This window comes from Cavia porcellus, unplaced genomic scaffold (genome assembly GCF_034190915.1).
Source record: "Cavia porcellus strain 051 isolate PalLab524CR breed Dunkin Hartley unplaced genomic scaffold, mCavPor4.1 scaffold_30, whole genome shotgun sequence".
Lineage (NCBI taxonomy): Eukaryota > Metazoa > Chordata > Mammalia > Rodentia > Caviidae > Cavia > Cavia porcellus.
In genome coordinates, this window is record NW_026947513.1 from 43,359,823 (window position 1) to 43,381,415 (window position 21,593).

Here is a 21,593-nt window from a genome sequence, read left to right on the forward strand (position 1 = left end):
GTGCCAAATCTTGGCCACTCTTGGCCTATTCCCCAGGGAAGTGTCCAAGTATCACTACACACTCACTTCAGGGGAAAACACTGCTATATCATTTTACACTGAGATTTTTTTCTGTAAACAAAAACATTTTTGAAGAATAAATAGGACCAGCCTCCCTGTTGACACAAACCACCAAGGTAATACGTGTCCTCCCTTCCGTTTCTATGCCTTCAGAATACCCTCACTGCCTTAATTACCACTATGTTGCACAAATGATACTTTTCCCTGGAGGGAAAGGTGACTAAGGAGAGAGCTCCTCCCATTAACATATAATTATCCCAACTTAAATAAAAAAAAGCGTGACTTCTTTTTAAAAATGGAGTGATTTCATTCATGCTTTACTATCTCTTAACCTTACAAGTTCCTTTGTTTTTTTATATCCACACCCTTGCAGCTCTTATCAAACTTCAGAGTGAACATGAATTACCTTGTATAGATATTTTAAATAAGATAACCTTGTCTCATCCAGAGACTCATCAAAATTTCTGGGAGGTAACCTGGGTGTCTACTTTTAATAAGAACTCACTGACTCTAATGTGGGGCACTTAACTTTGAGAGAAAGTTAAGTAAAAATTAAAATTGTACATTTTGTTTCATTTGAATATTCATTTTACCTTCATCTATTTACAGATGTACAGACATTAAGTCACATTTAGAGTCCCTCAACTCTAACACTGACAAGGCCTGCAATCTGTTTATGTACTATGGTGAGTTTGGGGAAAGCTTTGTTGAAGAACTATCTTCTACAGTAATAGACTTAAGGAAAATGAGGGGAAAGAAAGTAGGATACAAAACTATTAAAAATTATAGAGAAACTTACAAAGGGCAGGGAGCCTTGATAAATCTGACAAAATTTGTAATATCATGCAATACTATTCAACTCCTCTTAATAAGCATGTCAGATGTCTGACAAAGGCAGAACCTATTTTCCCTACTAGATTATGAATACAGACTACACTGGGAGTTTTATATTTTTCAAACACTTTTCTCTCAAGTTATAAATTCACAAAAAATAATGTGCCAACACGTCAAAGTAGGTAAATTCCAATCTAAAGATAAAATTATTCTTAATACAAATTAATACACTAAAACCCTAATATTTCTAATTTCAGTAGAGAACAACACAGACGTCATCTTGTGATTAAGTATTTCACAGGGTTTATTTTTTAAATTTATGATAATTTAGTTGTACAGTTCTCTTGAATTAGTTTTTTTTCAAAATATTTGTAATTTTTATATTTTAAACTACTTTCTTACAGTACATAAACTACTTTCTTAACTACAATTTTGAATTGCATGTTTTCAAATTTATATTTTTCTCATGAAGAGCTTCTGAAATAATATTTTATTAAATAAAGTCCAAGTTAAAAACACATTCTACTTCTTGAAACAAACTAAAAGGCAGCTGCCCCATACTGCATACTGCACCTTTACACCCTGCAAAATCCCTCTAGGAAAACATTGGGGTGAATGGGACAGAACAGCGGGGGATAGTAGCACAGAAAGAACTGCAGTCTATTTCTTCACATAATATGTAAAATCTCAAAACTATTTTTCTGCGTTAAACAGGGAAATACACGAATTGGAGGTCTATACATCCCGTGGTGTAGTTTATGCCCCTGTAAACCAGATCTCTCAGGCAGGAAGAAAAAGGGAACTTACGGATGCATTGCTGACCAGCGAGGAAGAGCCCAGTGGAGAAGGAAGCGTGCAGTGAAGTGGTTCCCTCAACTCCATCAGCCACTCTGTGGGCTAGACTCCGGTGAAGAAAGAAGTCACCCATGAGCCAAGCAGAACCAGCCTGACGAGTCTTGGCAAGGACAGTAGAGAGTCTGTGTGCCTAGTAGAACAAAGACAAATTTTATAGGGGCCAAGAGCAAAACTAACTTATAAACACTTAAAGGAGAAGGAATTTGAGAGTTATTTTATAAAAAATTATCACAGGGCAGAAATTTTAGAGGGGTCAGATGTTTAAATCTGGACAGAATTTTCAGGCATTCTGCTGAGCTTCCTCATGTTTCCAAGGGTGAAATTGAGATTTAATTAAGTTAAATGGCTTAGTCAAAAATTATATAGTGAACCATCACACAAAGACTGTCACCAATATTTTTAAAACTAATCTGACATGGTTTCTACTGTGTCATGGGTTAATCAAAAGTTTTCCTTTGGTATTAATTAAAAGTAAGCTAAAAATACAATAGAAAGTAGAAAAGTATTAGTATCTTAAAACTGACTGGCATCATTCCAACAGAAAAGTCATTTACAAATACTAACATATAAAATTTATTAGCCAGCTCAGTTTTATTTACAGAAAGTAAATATAATTTATATAGTTTTAAAAACATTTTCACATGCAAATATCTGTGTGTTATGTCAAGTATAATCTTTAAATTTCCTTCTCTAATCCCCATAGAGTGTTTCTAATGTTTGTTTTCATGCGGTAACATTTACCTATTATACTAAAATTTCATATCATTTTAGAAGCAGTGAATTCTTACTAGACAGGAATTCTGTGACTAGTATAAACAGATTGTAAAACATATATGTAGAAAGGAGAGAGGGAAGAGTATGTGTATGATCAGTCCCAAAGAAAGCTCACTATAAATAAAACAAATAAATCCTATTTAATTCCACTACCTATCCATTTAGTCTCTGGGTCACTTGAATAGGTACAGAAATTGAGACTCATGATGAAATGTGGGATTAGGTTGCCAATAATTGGGATTACTCTTAGCAGTGACTAAATACCAGACTATACTTAGGGCTAGCATATACAAGGTTTATATTAGAGTTAACGCATCACTGAACACTGAAGGATAGCATGCTAGTTTGTTTAAATTCATTCAGTACACAATGTAAGATTTCTGTCTACTCACCTGTGAAGTAACACTTAAGCCAAAAATAGATAATATTAACATAGTAAAACTTTCAGATTTTGAAATTAAGTTGCTTTTATATGATCTTTAAAACTAAAATGTTTGCAAATGCAAAGTTAAGGCAACTTAATAATACTATGTTATTGATATTTATATTTTATTAAAATGCTAATTATTATTTGCTGTTAAAGGAAAACAGGTTCCTCTTCAAGGTAACTTTTGGAACGAGACTTGCCAGACACATTTTAACAAAATCTCATGGCTCTTTGGCTTTTCGTTCATGAAACAAAGATTCTGAAGTAAGTAAATTGTTTATATATCGTGAAAGTCTTGTATACATAGATTTATGGGACAGCTAGTAATATGGATGCAGAAAATGGGACTGCTTTCCTGAAAATTTTTAAGAATCCTATCAGGATAGGCTATTTCTTCTAAAAATAAAAAAATCAGAAATTAAGAATATTTAAATAGAGAAGAAATGGATATCACTTGAAACATGTTAAAATGTGATAATAAATTGTTATTCAGACTTCTGAAAAGTCATTACAGTGTACGTCAACAAATTTTATGCTATAGCTTACATTTTAGTAGAAATGTAAAAAATGACAGGAGAAATGAACCATAAATTATCTACTAGAGGAATATTTCATGTATCTAGGTCTTTCATTAAAATTATTCTTGGAGTTGTAGGATAAAAAAGCAAAGCCAATCATTTCAAAATTAATTGATCTCTCAGAGGAAAATAACAGATCTTAGAGAATTGTTTTATCAAATACTCATATTTTTGCTGCCATTTTTCTGAAGTTATTTTTGTAATCCTTTTGTTCTGAACCACAACATGAAGAATATGTTCCCAGAATTACTCTCCTTTTCAGGCAAGAATCAATTGTTTGCACCATTCTGTGTAACTGCAGAAGTAATGTGTTGAATACATTGTGATTTTGAGTCTTGTGGAAACTCACGGTAGATATATTACATCACATAACATGTGAAATAGCAACTCTACCACAGGCATTTTTAACATCCAACAAATTATTGTGTGGTCCTTCCAATATTTAACAATTTTACAGCAATGAACGCTTGATGACCGCAAGATCCAGAAGCACTGTGGCAGTGTGGCTAGTCCCAGATGATTTTTATTACTGTGTAAACACCTGTTAGCTCATTCCAAGTTCTTTTACACTTCATAATACATGGATGACTGTAATAACATGACTGAGTCATGGAATCCCTCAAAGTTATTACCGGGGTAACATCCTGCTAATACTAAAGCAATGCTTTTACTGGTTAGTTTATGAAAATGTACATTACAGGTGGAACAATACTGTTAAACTATTAAATGAACCAGATGTCTGAGTAGATACAGATGTCATCATTTGTGGCTCTGTCTCCTCCCATTAGGTACAGTTTTAAAGGTACTCATGCATCTTAATTTGTTTAAAGAAAACAGAGCAGTGATATAACTAATTAAGCTTTATTTCTACCCCAGGAGGAAGATATGAAACACTTCTATCTGTTATGAGTTGGGGAGAAGCTTGGTGGTAGAGTGCTTGACTAACAAGCGGTAAGGCCCTGAGGTCAGTCCTCAAACCCACAGAAGCTTTTAATTAAAAATAAACCTGATTCTGGAGAACAAGCTGTTGCTACAGCTATTGCTTCCCCTTTATTTGCTTTGCATTCCTATTAAAATGTGATTTGTTTTCTCTGTTCTTCTATAAAATGTCCTATAATTGCCATGACTGTCTTGAAGATAACAGAGATGACTTTTCCAGTCATTAAATCTAGGCTAAACAAAATATGATGCACAGAATAAAAACTAGAGATAAGGTTTTTAGAATTAACTAACAATAATAATGCTGAAATAATTCTTTTGCTTTTGAATGTATGGGGAAATACAATGTGGATGAATTAATATTATTAAACTGAATGAATTTAATGCTTTTGGACCCAATTTAACTCTAGGTTTTCTGCAATTAATCTTAGAAACACTCCTAAGATGAATCAACTTCATGTTGGAGGATTAACTGTGACATGATCTAAATTTATTTATCCATACTCTTCTCTTAACAAACAGACCTTTTTCCAAAGTATACAATAAGTTAATAAAGTAATGATCACATTCAAGAAAAAGTAAAAATCCAAATATGTTCTACATTTTGTTTAAGACAGTTCCCCTGATAAAGATGTAAACTTGGTTTTGAACTTTCTGGCATAAGTTACCGAACAACTATCATTAGTAAAAAGAAAGACATTAAGTAAATATTTTTTCTGCCACTAAGTTGATGAAGAAATTTCTTATATGAGAATAACACTTAGAAATGCATTGAGTACTATTGGTAATTGTTTTTACTAAAAAAAAAAAAGGGGGAGTTCATGTAATTATTTGTTATAATAAATTCAAAATCACCTGCAAGCATAACTGAATTTGAAGTTGATGACAGAATTTTTAAAGGAGATTTATTTTTATGTGTACACTTTTACTAGTCTAGCTTGACTCCAAGGTAGAACTCAGTAAGAAAGATAGAGATATAATGTTTCTTAGATGAATTTCTAAAAATATTATTCTCTCAGAAGAACTTTCCAGGAACAGAATGGTTAAGGGAGATAATAGGAGTTCGTATACCTGGAAAAGGTGTGAGGGTTCAAATTATCTATTGTTAATTTAGAGAACATCAGTTTATTTTGTTATATCAGAAATGCAGTTGAAAAAATCCATAGTTTGTCAAAACTGAGAAACTAGATGAAATTTTACAATAAAATAAAATCCTATAAAATTGTGACTTTAAGTTAGTACCTTGTGACTCCGCAGATTTGTTGTAGCACTGTGCTTCATCTTTTTGGCTGTTGTGTAGGATACCTCAACAAGAGTATTACAGAATAGGGAGAGAAGGACAGCGGGGTGTGCACACTGCTCCCGCCCTCCATCAGCCCTGGTTTCACCCTGTCTGCCATTCTCAATTACCAGAGTCGGTAGACTATACTTTTGCTGCTTACAAGCATCTGTGTTTACGTTCGATCCCTGACCTCTAGCCTCCTAGACAATACCACAACTAGAGTATTGGGAATATTTTGGTAGTGAAAGAGAGTCCTTATGTTGTAGTATGTTGTCTAGCGTTGGCCTTCAACATTCTTCTGGGAAAACACCAGAATTCAATTGCCAGCAGATTTCCTCATGAACAAAGACTTAACTGCAGAAAATGATGGAAAGCATGGTTAAGCCATCTATCTCTGAATACTGAGTGAAATAAATTTCCAGATGTTGATCTTTATTGTTATGTTATTGGACCAGTGTTCTGTATAGATGGTTATGATGTAAGTACTTAATATGAAAATAGTTTGGAAATCTTTAACAGTTAACCTCAGTATTGCTATAATATTACATACTGCAAATTACATACTGCAAATGTTATTGCATCAGATAACAATTTTTATTAAATGTCTTTAAATTATAGAGTGAAAAATAAAATCAGTAAGTTACTAAAATTCTTTTTGCTGTGGTTTAGAATCACAATCTTTATTGAATGAGTCCTCTTTCTGGACTTGCTTTTTTCTAAAGAAAAAATTGTTACATTTTGTAGTGGTGAGGACTGTATTCATATTTTAACATTACTTTTTCTCTGACCATACTATTTGGATTATTAACCAAAGTACTTCTACTCTTGGTGAATTCTGTAGTTTATTCCAGGTGGTGAAAATATTTAAAATGAGCCTATGCAACTCTTAAGGAATAAGACAAATGAGACGTGACTTAAAAGTAGTACTGGGAAAATGTTCATATTTAACAGGAGACAGTTTAGACTAGCTAGCTGGCATGGTAGACTGAGAAGCTGCCGGCCAAGTATGGACACATATTTCAGAATAAATTTGACCAGTTAGCTGTGATTCTTTAAAAAAGACAGCATTCTCAGAATGAAAGAGCAAAATAGAACAGTTATGGAATGATAATCATATATTTGGTTTTCATTCTTTGTAATGTCAAGTACGCAAAATGGACTGTTTATTTTAATTGCCTAAAAACAAACAAAATTTTTGTTTCTTTTTTCGTAGAACACTTTGAAACTAGTTTAAGTTGTCAACTTTAACTGGAATTTCTCATGTAATTTTGTGGGTGATAAATGTGCCTCAAATCTGTGTGCTATGGTATACATGTTTTTGAGTTTTGATCAGCAAGGCCCAGTAATTTTTCTTCTAGAGGAGAGAAATCTTGGGAATGGCACTGAGTTGTTATGTTTATAATAACATTTCTTAAGATTTAACTGAAATTCAGTTACTATGTCTTTTTTTAATTTAGAATGTAGTAAAAATACAACAGAATAATATAAAACAAAGCCAATTGAGACAATGTAGTAACATTGGTACAGAACTTCACAGCAGGATACTGGGACAGTAGTAATAGGTTCTATAGTATATCTCATAATCTTCACAATCATTGTCCAGTCAATTAGGTATAGAGAAATCAAACCAATAACAGACCATTGTAAAACCAGTTGAAGGAGAATATTGAATACAGCATAATAATCATTACAAAACATAACAGTGAAAATAACCTTTGCCTTCAAACAGAACATAGAAGGAAATCCCCGTTATTTGCTATATTGCATATGGTCATCCTCCCAAGAGATGCTCAGAACTCTGCCCATGTGCCAGTAGGCTCACAGGAACAGCTGACTGGTTCTCCTCCCAGCCCACGCCAGGGGTACTTACCAAGAGGGTGGGCAAACTGCCTTCTTGTGCAGCTGCCTAAATCCCAACATGGCCAGGTCTCAGATAGCCACTTCTGGTTCCTCAGTTACTATTTCAAAGTTAAGAAGACGCTAAATTTTAATGAAAAATTAAATGTCATAGGTAATATTTACTATATATTATTGTTCTTCGTTATTAAAATTCTTATAAAGGTTAAAAAAAAGAGAAAATGGTCGTATTTTTCTATTCCCATTAAGATTTCCAACAGTAATTGTCAAATCTCGTACTCCTTAAAAAAATTTGACATCCACATAATTTTCTAATAAGTTTAATTATTGGAATTTAATCTATCCAATTTAAAATTTGAATTGCAAAGCTGACATAAATACAATCACCTTTCTTTCAGTATAAACTCCAATGCAGGCTACTTGGAGTAGAGAAGTTGGAATGCGTTCTAGCTCTGAGACATTCCTCCCCCTCCTCAGTACCACACTTCCAGTTTTGGGTTGAAAGAAGGGCAGGATGGGTGGAGGAGAGCTTAAAGTATCAGTTATGTATCTGCATATGTGACTTAGGTCTTTGGTTCCATGCAGTTTCCACTGACAACAGACATTGGTATTGATAAATTGTACTGATGATGTGCTTTGTGTTCTATGGATAGGGTTCATCACTACCCTGGCCACCCCACTTACTGAATGCTTGTCAGTCTTCTCAGGGGGCCCACACGGGATTTCTGCAGGTGAATTCCCAAGCTTAAAGAATGCACGTGTGCAAGACATCAGCAAGAGCAGGCAGCATAGAGCAGAGCAGAGTGCCAGAGCAAAAGATGCCTGTATCTTTATTGTACAATTCTTTCTTATACAGGTTGTTACCTCATGTTTACATTCTTAATAGTACTGTAACCAGCACATGTGTGTTTACCTGTGCTACGTCATGGTTACATAATTATATTGCACTGTGCACCTGCACTAGACAGTGGAATCATATCCTAAGGTGTTCTTAGGTGCCCCTGAGCTTTGAAGCAGTCTGAGTAGCTCCCCACAGCACACTTCAGAGGGGAAAAAACCATAGCCACTTGGGCCCTGATACCAATCCATCCCCTAACTCCCTCTCCAATTGGACTGCTCCCTCCTCTAGCCCCTTTCCTTACCTCCCTGATGCTTTAAATACAGCTTGGTAATCACTGAGGTTATATTTTGGGCCCTCAAAGAACCACAGAACACTGGAATGAAACAAGCAGAAATTTATTTCCTCTTAGGAACAAACTGTAGACCACAGTTCCTTCTTACTCTGTTAGCGTGAGTTGGTCTAGTACTCCTGCACTTTAGAAACCTTAAACTTAGAAGTGTGTAGCTGTCTTTGATTCACAAGTGGCTGCTTAGCTGTAAGCAGAAAATACCCAACTCCTTTAGGAAGATATTTACTACAGTGCTTTACTATAACTGCTCCCCAGATGGATCTGGGTCTTCAATAGATTGTCATGGAGCCGGTTGAAGAACAGGTGCCTTCTTGCAGGCACACGTATTTATAATCTTAATGATTTCCCAGTGATGTACCATCATTTGACTTCAGGAGGGACAAAGAATATTTGTTTTTCCTTTAAAAGCAACCCTTCTTCCTTATTATGAACCAAGACATAAAACAAGATTTTTCAGAAATTGATAATTGTTGAATCTGCATAATGGATATTTTAATGTTTATTATATTATTCCCATTATATTTGTACTTATTTAGAAGTTTCCATACTAAAACACTAAGGAAATAAAATCAGTCTATGCTGATGCATACAAGAATGTTACATACAGGTTTTTAAAAAGAATAAAAAATACTATTCTGAGACCTGTACAGTTTATACAGTGAATGACGTGTCACAGGGATGCTGATGTAACTCAGTGGTAGAGCACATATCTAACGTGTGTGAGACTCTGGGTTCAGTCTCCACCAGCCCAAAAGAAAAACATCTTCCCATATCAATATTCAAGTCTACAACTTAATTTTAAGTGCCTACATAATGCTAAATATTATTTTCATTTTCTAACAGACACAGTGTTTATTGCTGTGCGGTTGTATGGTATTGCCACAAGAATGGAATTTCAGGAGTGAATCTGTTTAGGACAGAACCCAGTATCAATAGTCATGCTTCCGTTACTGATAAAGAGAAATGATTTGAGAAATGAATCATTAAGTATTTTTATCACTGTGTGACTATCAGAGGTTACTTATTTAAGGCAATATGGTATAGGCCAGTCACTTAAATAGCCATTTGATATAATCAAGAATACTGTAAACACAAGATACATGTGGCTGCTACTGACATAACACAGCATACTATAATTAATATAGTCATCAATTGTTATCACTGAGTATTATGTATTATATATGATTTTATATATTATGCTTTTATCCAACTGTCAAGCATAGTAGGTTTGATTACACTGACATCATCACAAATAAATATATGAGTCATTCATTATGTTACAATGTTATTGCACCTGTTTGGCTTGACATGAGCAAGGACTCTCAGATCAGGGACACAGGAAGCACCCAGACCAAAAGGTAGCCTCTCTCATTGCCCTGTTCTTTCTAGTATCCTGCCATGCCTTCTCCAGGTAGGAGTAAAAGACTGGCCAGCCCTTCTCTTTGCCTCTGACAGCACGGAGCGTGTGAGCCAACTGACAGCTCATGCTCTGGCCTTCACTCCACATTGTCTCCTCAAGGGTGGATTAGGGTGTCTTTTGCCAGCCCTACACTATTTTGGTGGCCGCCACTGGTCAGTCACATGGACAGGAACTAAGGCTGAGCCAAAGCCACATCAGTCTGCTCCAGCCTGTCCTGCTCTGAGCTGCTCTAGGGACTGCTGCTGGCTCTGAGACAGGCAGAGATGAGGCCTGAGAAAGCAAGGACTGAGGAGGAGCAAAGGGTCATTACCAGTATTCCCCAAATTCTAACATTTCAATGGGCCATGAGCAATACAGTTGTCCCTTTTGGAGACAACGTCCAAACAGCATCATTTGTGACATCAGTCCCTCCAGTTTCATAGAAATGTAGGACTGTCAAACGAGCAGCCATGTCACCCCAAGTCCCAAGGAGCTGTAACCACGACATGTGCAGCTATAGCAGATTCCCTGAAGCTCTTCCAGGAGATTAGCTTCAGCCATGGTAGGCTTGAAATACAGACCTATCTCAGGAAACTCCACCCTGCAACTGCTCGTGATGATGTGATGACTCCACTTTGAATGCCCCAGATGATACCATCAGCATTCTGTCATTGCTGAGTTCTCAAACGGGAATGTGAAAGCTGTATGTTGTCCAGCCCACTCTTGTCCTCTTCCCAAACAGCATGCATTACACTCCTCAGAACAGTCAAGGAGGGCTCCCTCTTGAACACTACCCACCTCCCCACCCTGTACTGCAGCAGTTTCCAACACAGCCTTGCTTGAGAGAGCCTGTCCCCAGTCAGAATCCCTACCTGTGGTACAGTGGGCTGACTGGGGCTGTGAGCCTCATCTGCTGAGAAGTTGGAGAAGATGCCAGGAAGGCCCATAGCCATAAGAGCTGTAACATCCTGGGCTCAGTCACTGGCACTCAAAGCCAAGAGATGCTAACTTTATGGAGCTGCAGCATGCCAGTTTATTTCTTTCCAAATTGTGCAAAAGAAACAATAACATTCTCATTGGTTTAACCCAACCAGAAGCTTGGACAAAAGAATCCATTGATGTTCATGCCAATTAGTGTTCCAGCAGAGAGTAGTATAGAGAAGACTGAAGGATGGGGAGTGGATTCAGAGGGGTAAAGCATACTAAAAGAAGAATAAGAGCAATAAAGTATCTTATAAAGACAGAAAAAGTGGGAAAATAATCTTTTGTTAGAAGCATGTAGTATAAAATGTTGACGACCTGCTTTCTTCAAGTAGAGGAAATGCATTTGATGCATTTGTCTGCATCTTGAGCAGTGGTCCTTGGAAACATTTCCTTTGTCCAGATTAATTCTGAGAGGGGTATTGAAGAGAGACTTCCTAGGTAACTACATTTCCCCTCTAAATACAAATTATTCTAGCTAAGCATTGTGGCACACACCAATATTTCCAGAACTTTGGGAGGCTGAGGCAGGAAAATCATAAATTTGAATCCAGCATAGGTAAATTAGTGACTGAGTTCTTGTCTCAAAATAAAAAATAAAAAAGGTGGAGATGTAGCTCAGTGTAAGTTCCTGAGTTCAATTTCCCAAAGCAACAACAACAAAAAGTATTCCTTATAGGTATAGAGATATATTATAAGAGTACATTTTAAATGGAGGAGTCCCTATTCTCAGGACTAGAGGGTGGTCTACATCCTGAAACTTTAGTTAATTTTAAATTTCTGTTGCCTTGTAGTCATATTGAAGTTAAGTGACTATGAAATTACTAAAATCAAAAACTTTGGACAGTCAAGCCCACTGAAGTCCTTGGTTTACACAAGACAGTATGGCATCTCTGCTCCATACCTGGGAGCTCTGTGTTGTTCTCTGATCCCTGCTTAATGCCCTTCACAAGTTCCCAGATAAAGAGAGAGAGCAGAAGTACAGACGGGGAGGATGATGACAAGCTTTCTTTTATAGTTTGGCCTCCCAGATGAGTTCCAGGGTGGTGTGGCTTAGGATAAGTGTAACATTTCTTTAGTTCAAGTAGACAAGAGCAATCAAAGGTGCTAAAAAAGTGTTCTCTACTCTTTTTAACTCTCCTACTTGTGTCTATTGCAAAAAAAGGATTCTACTATTTCCTAATTTTTGTAATAAATTTAACAGGTAGCAGAGCACTAACAAAGCTGAACTCTTTTCTAACCTTTAAGGATTTTCAATGTTTATAGAAATAAAGTGCTTCAATTAACAAAAGTATGTGCTTGTCTTATTGTTCTATATTTACTTCTTGGTGGCCAGATTAGATTAAAATTAGCTTTTTTTTTACATTCCTAAAGACAGACATCAGTATATATTTTGAATAACACTCCTAAAAGTCTAAATAAGTGTTCAACACAGTTTAAAATCCTAATTGTTTTCTATTATAGTTACAGTTCTTTAGACTAACATGAAGAACTATTAACTTGACAGACATTTCTTGTGTGACTACTAAGTTTCTGCTGCTCATAGAGACCCAGCACAAGCAAGGTCCAGATCAACAGAGCTATTTTAGGTTAATGGATCAATAGTTCGAGAACTCATAGGCAAGAGGTGATGGTTTATACATCTTCCTTATATGTCAAGGATCATCATCTTTCCAGCCACAAAATAAAGAATTCTCACCTTCCTGGTCTGGTTTTTTTTTTTTTAGTCTAGCTGCTTTCACATTTTAGGTCATGTAATTTGTAAATTCATCAATTTTTTTGTTAGCATATATTGGTTGTGACTACAGCAGATTCACCTGAGTAAGGAATTCCAATGTTAAAAACTAATTCCGAAATTTGTAACACAAATAGAATGGTTTTCCTTTTAGCCATCTTTCTCCTGAGAACTTTGAACTTCTTCCTCTACAATTGGGTAAATTAATATGAAGGTGAACCTTAAAGCCTAAAAATCCATTAGAAAAGGTCCTGAACATCTCTTCATTCTCCACCCTTGGATTTACTTCCTTGCCCAGAAATAACAGGGCTTTTTTCTTACTTTTGTGGCAGGGTCTTGCTATACAGTTCAGGCTGGCCATGAGCTCACTAACTATATAACCCAGATCACAAATCGAAGAATTTATGGCAATCTTCCTGCTTCAGTCTCCTTAGTGCTGGGATTCCAGGCATGTGCCACCACGCCCAGGAGTTTGTGTGTCTGTTTTTATGCTCAAAGTGACCTCTTCAAACTATTAATTAATCAAGTCATTCCATTCATGGAGCTATTTTAAAATTCTCAATTGATTGGCTTTTGGAAGATTTTCAATCCTTACCATAACTGCTAGGTCTAGGAGAGAACTGACTCCAACCGTCTCTCTCCAGGTTTAGCATTTGCCACTCCTCCCCTCATGCCCTCCACATGAGTGCACTGTGCTTCTCATCTCTCTACTACCATGATCTTTTCTACCACAAAATTAATTCCTTCCATTTTTTTCTCTATTATTCTATATTGCTTGTCAATTTTTAATGTTTTACCTGTAGGAAGTTTGTTTTATCAGCAGTAAGCATTTTGTCCAAAGTAGGATATATTTAATGACATGATACCTAAGAAGTTTTCAATGTTTTTTAATTCAAGAGATCAAAGGAAAGGAGCTAAAAGAAGTCAGCTGAAATATAGAGCAATAGCTTCAAGGCAGGAACAATGTGGACACTATTTAAAAATAAACAGACAATAAAATCTCTGAATGTACAACATACAATCTGTTCTTGATTTGCTATCAATGTTTAAGAACTGAAAGTAACTTAAAAATATAACTTCAAAAATGCAGGAGCAAATCAATAGAGCTCAATACAGCTAAATTCTCCATCTAGATAGAAGCCATAATAAACTTCAATAAAATGAAATAAGAATCAGTCTAACCAAGAGATGAAAGATCTCTATAATCAAATTTGTAGAAAACTGATGAAAAATCAAAGAAGATATCAGAAGATGAAAAGGTCTCACATGTTCACGATTCTTCAGAATTAATGGTGTTAAGTGGCCATACCACTAAACATAACCTACAAATTCAATAACAACCCCACCAAAATTCCAGTAACATTCTTCACAGAACTAGGAAAAGTGATTCTAAAATTCATATGGAAGCACGTAATACACAGAATAGCTAAAGCAATTCTACACAAGAAAAGCAAGGGTGGAAGCATCATGATGCCCGATTTCATATACAACAAAGCCATGGTAACAAAAACAGCATGATAGGGGCTGGGATTTAGCTCAGCGGCATAAGCACCTGCCTTGCAAGCAGGCAGTTGTGAGTTTGATCCCCGGTACCGATAAAAATGAAAAAGACCAAAAAAAAAAAAAAAAAAAAACAGCATGATACAGGCATAAAAAGACACACACAACAGTGAAACAAAAATAGAGGACACAGAAACAAACCTGCACAACCAGCCATTTGGTTATGAACAAACTTAAACTTGTATGCTTAAAAGACAGCTGCCTTCAAAAATGGTGCTGGGAAAACTGGATATCCAAGTACAGATGACTGAAATTGGATTTTTACATCTTACCCAATACAAAAATCAATTCAAAGGGCCGGAGATTTAGCTTAGCAGCACAAGCACCTGCCTGGCAAGCACAAGGTTGTGTACTGAGCCCCAGTACCAAAAAAAAAAATCAATTTAAAATGGACTGAAGACTTAAATATGAAGTCTGAAGCCTTGAAACTACCAGAAGAAAACAAAGGGGAAAGGCTGGGAAGCACAGCGTTACTGCGGATGGGCAAATGCAGTCCAGGCCGTGAGTATGATGAGGAAGGAACTGCGAGCGTACAACAGGGTAAAGTGGCAGGCAGCTAGTTTTATCGAGGACCACAGAAAGTTGTGCTTGGGCAAGTGTGTCAACAAAAGATAAAGCACAGACAGAAAAATGGTGTCAGGATAACAGAAAAGTAAGAGCACTACACCCCAATCACAGCATATGGGAGCATCCACTGAGCAGCCAGACTTTTGGAACTTAAAGGCGGGGCACCTCAGCCTGGAGCATTCTCCTGAGTGTCTAGGTGTGATGGACAGGAATGTTCAACAAGGTACTATGTTATCTCAGGGGCTCTCGACACACGTGTTTGATTCAGAATTCACTATGATCTTAACCACACACTTGATAGTACATATTTATGGACACTTAAGGATGTTTGAGTAGGGTATCTGAAGGTCAGGTTAGGAGAACCAACACACATGTGCTCTTACTTAGAGCAGCACAGATCTTCTGGATTTTGTTACATTATTTTCTACCTCTTTTAGGACAATGGAAGGTGGACTGATTCTAGAGTGAAGTTTAGAACTAAATGGATGCAAGGGAAATGATGTCCTCAGTTCCACGGTTCCCAACTGTACTAATAACAGGCCCAGGCAAAATCTAATAACACAGGAAGTAGTAGCAAGAATCAACAAACGGGATTCCTTCAAACTAAAATGTTTCTGACATGTGAAAAGATAGCCTATAGGATGGGAAAAAACCCTCTGCCAGCTAGTCTCCCAAGCAAAGATTAAAAAGAACTCCAGAAACTTAGCACCAAAAATCAAATAGCCCAATCATGTATGAGCAAAATGAACACACATTTTTCAGAAGCAGTACCAATAGCCAAAAGTATATGAAAAAAATGTTCAATATCCTCAGCCACCAAGAAAATCAAAACTACATTCAGATTGTATCTCACCCCAGTTAGAATAATCATCATCAAAGAATACAAAAATAGTAAGTGCTGGCAAGGATGCAGGAAAAAAGGAACTATTATTTAGTGCTGGTGGAAATGTGCAGCTCTATGGAAATGAGTGCGTTTCTCAAAAAATTAAGAATACAAGTACCATATGATCTAACTCTACTATTTCTTAATTGATAAAAGTCAGTCAACTATAGAGACAATTGCATACCCATGTTTACTGGACACAATTCGCTGTTAGCAAGGTGCCCCAAAACATGTGAATGAATAAAGACAATGTGGTATGTATACGCAACAGACTGTTAATCTGCCACAAAGATTAAAATTTTGTTGTCTGCAGAAAAATGGATGATACTGGAGATCATGATGTTAAGCCAGACCCAGAAAGACAAGTGTTGCATTTTTTTTTAATTTTTAATTCTTGTCTTTTTGAGGTAGGGTCTCAGTTCAGGCTGGCCTTGAGCTCACTTTGTAGCCTAGGTTGGTCTTGAACTCACAATGATCCTCCTGCCTCAGCCTCCCAAGTGCTGGGATTACAGGGAAAGTAGAAGGGAGACCCTCAGTAAAAGGGGGTCAGTGGCAAGGGAGGGTAACTGGGGAATGATAATCATCAACATGTATTCTAGACAGTGAAACTTAACATGTAAAATTCATAGGCACTAAGAAATTTTTAGAATTAGAAAAATTTGGCTTGCATTTTTGTTTTTAAAATTGTAACATTAAATCGGAAAAGTTACCAGATCCCACATTAGTAAATTAAGTTGCTCTGAGAAAAAGGAATTTTTCATGTTATTTTAAATATCTCTTTACACTGAACAGAACTGATCTTCCTTGAAACAGCTCAGTGCTAACTATTAAATAATTATCATTAAAAAATTTAGAGGTACAATCTCCCTGCTCCAGTGCTATTTTTCTTGTCAAATACTTCTCAGCTTTTATCAGTGTTTATTTCTACATATAAATTTTGAATTATTTCATCAAATTATCCCCTAAGAAAAAAGCTGCTAATTCATTTCAACAACACGTATCCCAGATGTCTTTAGTTATTTAACAATATACAAATAAACACTGCAAACAACTGGAAAAAAATGAGTTGGTATCTTTTATATCTAAAAGAAAGAGATTTCTAAGAATAAAAGACAAAGGAAGAAAAACAAAATTAAGAGATTGATACATCTAACAGTCTGACAATTTCTCTTTTGTGTTAGTTTTCCTAGGTGGATAAACTTGGAGAAAACAGTTCTTTTTTCTGATCATTGGTGCCCTCTTATGTGCATCTGAGAAATAACTCAGTCCTAGTGATTTCATGGAGCATCAAAAATGTGGAATATTATTTAGGTACCGAGTCATACTGAAGCAGCACAGGAATAAAAAAATACTTTGCTAATCTGTGGTGTAATCATATGAATAGACCTTAAAACTTCTAAGTGTTCAAAATAGTAGAAGTTATAGTACCAAAATGATAATCAATCAAAGTACAAAAGGGTTATCATCCTCAAAAATGATCATTCATGCCCTCAGCTCAATGAGCTCCTCTTACACCATCATCTGTCTCTATTTACCTGGATTCTCAATATTGTCTGAAATTTCTGCAATAAATATTTACTATTTCTAGGTTAATGCTTTTGTTTTATTTCAAACAAAATAGGATTTTTTCATAAAAATGTTTTTTTCCATTTTAAGTGTTTCCAAGTTTGTATAATAAATATACATATAGAAAAAGATAAAATAATCACTGTTTTATTTTGGAAATAACCTTCTTTAGGATATTGTTAATTTTTATAGCCTCAGTGGTATGGAACACATAAAGATGGAATCTAGCATACAACCGTAGCAAGGTTAAGTATGCTATAAAAACAATGAATCAACAGGAAAAAAAAAAACCCCAAAACAAAAAACAAAACGCCATGGCAACAATGAAGACAGGTACTCTGCCACATCTGGGAGATAAATTCACTGCATTTATACTCACTGAGCTGCTGTGCTATGAATGAGCATGCCAGGAATCTTTGCCAGCTGGAGGCTCTGTGAGACCAGCCTGGACTCCATAGGGAATGCAAGACTGGGCTGGACTACATGTGAGTGAGATGGTATCTCAGAAAGAAAAGAAAAGGTTAAAAAAGAAAGGAAGTAGGAGAGGAGAGAGGATAGATTTTAATTTTACTTGAAGTTTTAAAAATGATAATGACTATTCTCCTATGCTCTGTTCTACATGAGGACAAACATCAAAACAGACAGATTAGACAATAACTGTAATAACTCAATTTGCTTTTGTTCTGAGATCTGAAGTTGACAGCACCATGTCGGGAGATTATGGCAACACACATCCTAACTGTGGTCATCTGAATAATTTCTCTAGGATTTTGCCTCTCAATCTTATCAATCACAACAGCACTTTTTAAAAAGCTTTTGAAAATGCTGATGCTGGGAGTATCCAAAATATTATTAGCTACAGTCATGTACTCAGCTAGCTACAGTAATCTACTCTGTTGTAAATTACCAGAACTTCCAATAGTATATAAAAGGCATGAGTTGTACTATGTAAGTATGTACAATTATGCATTTTTAATAAAAATAACAATAGAACAAAATGAAAAATATTTTTTTAAAAAGTGTCGCACTTTGGTTGCAAAGACTGGAAAGCTAATCTTCCTCTTTGGCTTTTCTTCTTTTAATGTTTAGTCTTCCAAATGCTGGCATACTCATATACAGTAAAGTCTGAAAATTTGAATGTTTTCAGGAATTAAAGTGACAAATTAATAGTTTGTTATTCTCAAAAGCCAAAGAATCTCATTTACCCAGCAAAAGACAGTCACTTTTTTTCAGTTTGTTGATAAATTCTTTAATTGTTTACCTGGGAAAATGTCACAGAGGGTACTGAAGTTTTTCCATGAACTTAGCCAGATGGTTAAACTAAACATATAAAATGTGATTTGAACATCTTATCTCCTGTTGTCAAGGTAGTGTCACCGACCTGTTTCTAAGAGACTACCATGAGACCTTCATTTGAGAAGCCATTGTTTTATTTTACTAGAGTGAACAAATTTATGTTTTTGTTTTTTTGCCTTTTCAAGACAGGGTCTTACTATGTGGTTCAGACTGGCCTTGAGCTCACTTTTCAGTCCAGGCTGGTCTCAAACTCACAACAATCCTCCTGCCTCAACTTCCCGAGTGGTGGGATAACAAGTGTGCACTACCAGAACCAGCTAGAGTGAACAAATTTAAAACCAGCAACATGGAGAAACTATTTCTGGCAAAGTCAATCTTCTTCTTCGTAATAATAAGGGTTTAAAGTAAAGCAATACAACTATTCACACTATAAGTCTTATACCAAGTGTATAACTAACATACTTGACAGCATAACAATTATGAGATGTAATTAAGAAAACAGAGAGTATAGAGGACAAGCAAAAAAAAAAAAACTAGCTTTCTTGACTATATTGTGACCATTAAATAAAAGAGAGCAGAGCTGCATCTAGTTTAGATCTAAGCATTTGTATAAGACACCCGTTCCCCCATGTCTTGTCCCAGCACAAATACAAAGGACAGAGTAACTATAGTACTTGATAGAATTTTCGGTGTGGAAGGGAACCATCTGACAGAATTTTCGGCATGGCTAAAAAGATAAGAAGTATAAAATAAAAATGGCTAAAAGATAAGAAGTATGAAATAAAAGCGGCCTTTATTTTAAGAATGTGGAGAGAGACTCCATGCCCTCTGGAGTCTGGCATTCTCTCCGCCAGACACGTGATGTGGGGGCATACATGTAGCTTAGGTTTGGGGTGGTGCCTAAGGGGCATTAGTGATGCACAGGTAGCCCACTGGTATTCATTTTACGCCACAGGTAAATTGCCTAGGGGCGGGAAAAGGAACCAAGAGCCCCTTGGTTCTGCCTCCCAGCCTCCCACTGGCTACAGTGTCCCATCTGGGGCAAAAACCTTTCATTCCTACCTTTTGATTATTAGAAAAAGCGTGAAGATTTTCTTTCTTTTACTATTTATTGCTGAAAGGGGGCGCTGTACTGGGGTTTAGGAGTGCCGACAGGATGACGGTTCATGCCCATGTAGAAGCTGGTGCCAGGTTTTTTAACCAGGACAACTTTATCACTGGTGAATGCCCATACATTAGACTGGAAAAACAAAGAGACAAGGTGTTATGAGGTGGTGGCCACTATCATATTTAAGCACCCAGGTGAGGTAGAAGGATAGATGCCTTTGATTTGGATATGTCATTTTATCAGGATCATGTTGAGGTAGAATTCTGAAAAATAAGTGTGAGGTTATAAGAGGTGCTTATTCCCCCATCTAAAAGGGTAAAAGTTAAGAGGGTAGGTTGGTAAGACTTGTGTCTGGTATGCATGATGTGGGAATCTTTAGGAAAGACTGTTGAGAATCCTGCTGTAAAAAGGATAAGAAATTAGGAAAGAAATTCGATAATAAAACATGACAGCCTGAGAGTTGAGGCCTTGGTGAGGTGGAGATGAGTGGGCAAAAGGATGGTCAGATCTAGGGCTGGGAGGGCACCACTTAGCCTGAGTGATGTGAACCAGGATGGCAGTCCAGCAACTTTGACCACTGTTGAGGTTGCCAAGAAGGCCAGGTATGGGCTGCTCTAATTTGGTTGCAGTCCTTGGCATGACTTGCTGTAACAGGACATTAGTAAGTATATCAGCAGTCTCCCTGGTTGTGGGAAAGGCTTTTATATATCCTGAAAAAGTATAAACAAAGGCAAGAAGGTAAAATTTATCTGTCAGTCTTGACTAGGGTTGTGTCTGAGAAACTGATGAATAGGAAAGGAAGGGGTGCTATGTATCCCTGAGGAGAGGGTTTATTAGAGATAACAGGTGTAAGCTGTTGAGGCCTCAGAGTGCCTGGGTCAGTCTGCATAAACACAAAGGAATAAAAAGGCATTTTTAAGATTTAGGACTGTAAAGTGAGGGGGGAGGGAGGCTTTGGCACCACTGGATGGATTGGGAAGAAGCAGTCTGGAACCTGCACGAAATAGGCCCTGTCTGTATAGCTGCATAGGTTGGCCATCAGTACTCCCTAGAGAGACTGAGGACTTAATATAGCAGCCTGAAAGCTCAGGAAGAACCCTATACATGGCCCCATGTCCACAAGTATAGAGAATGTCTGGCCTGAGATCTCTAATGGGACTTGGGACTCTGAGAAGGACACCTTAATGGGGGCTGTGGGCCCTGAGCCCCATCAGTCTTTAGCAGCAAGTTGAAGCAGATCTGTCAGCGATGAATCTGGAAGTGTTGGCATTTCCTGTGAGGAAGTTAGGATGGCTTACCCACTCTCTGGTGGCTAGGAAAGTCTAGTAGCCCTGTGGTAAGGTCTCAAAGGAACGCCAGGATGGGGCACTCTCTTGCCCAATGTCCTTCTGCTGCACTTGAGGTATGGTCCATGGGGCTTAGGCAGCTTCACATTGTGTTGGTTTACCTGTCTCAGAATTCCAAGTGTCACTGATAAAAGATATTAAGAAGGTCTCTGTGGGGTTTGAGGGCCAAGTTTAGCCTTTTGTCTTGGGATCTGGTTCACAGTAGAAGCTATCTATAGAATTAATTCCCATAAGGAGGACAAGGTCCAGGGAATTTTAGGAACTGACATGTCATTTATGTCATATATAAGTATTTCTTTATGTTATTAAAAAGTCTAATGCCATCTGATTTTTGGAGGATGGCCTGTTTTATTATT

At 36.7% G+C, this 21,593-nt stretch overlaps 1 protein-coding gene across 5 annotated transcripts in view; it reads right to left on the reverse strand.

Moving 5' to 3' along the window:
* The window catches only part of LOC100722230 (transmembrane protease serine 11E), a 92,428-nt gene that overhangs the window by 42,013 nt on the left and 28,822 nt on the right, over positions 1-21,593 (reverse strand). For 2 of the 5 annotated variants that reach the window (XM_063240548.1, XM_063240551.1), the window contains 2 exons: positions 7,620-20,023; positions 1,702-1,879 (listed from right to left, as the gene is read on the reverse strand). In XM_063240548.1, coding sequence (XP_063096618.1) covers positions 1,702-1,709 — 8 coding nt within the window. In that variant the 5' untranslated portion in view covers positions 1,710-1,879; positions 7,620-20,023. Of the gene's footprint in view, positions 1-1,701; positions 20,024-21,593 lie in introns of all 5 variants that reach the window. The other 3 variants (XM_063240550.1, XM_013145843.2, XM_063240549.1) reach the window with 3 other exon arrangements.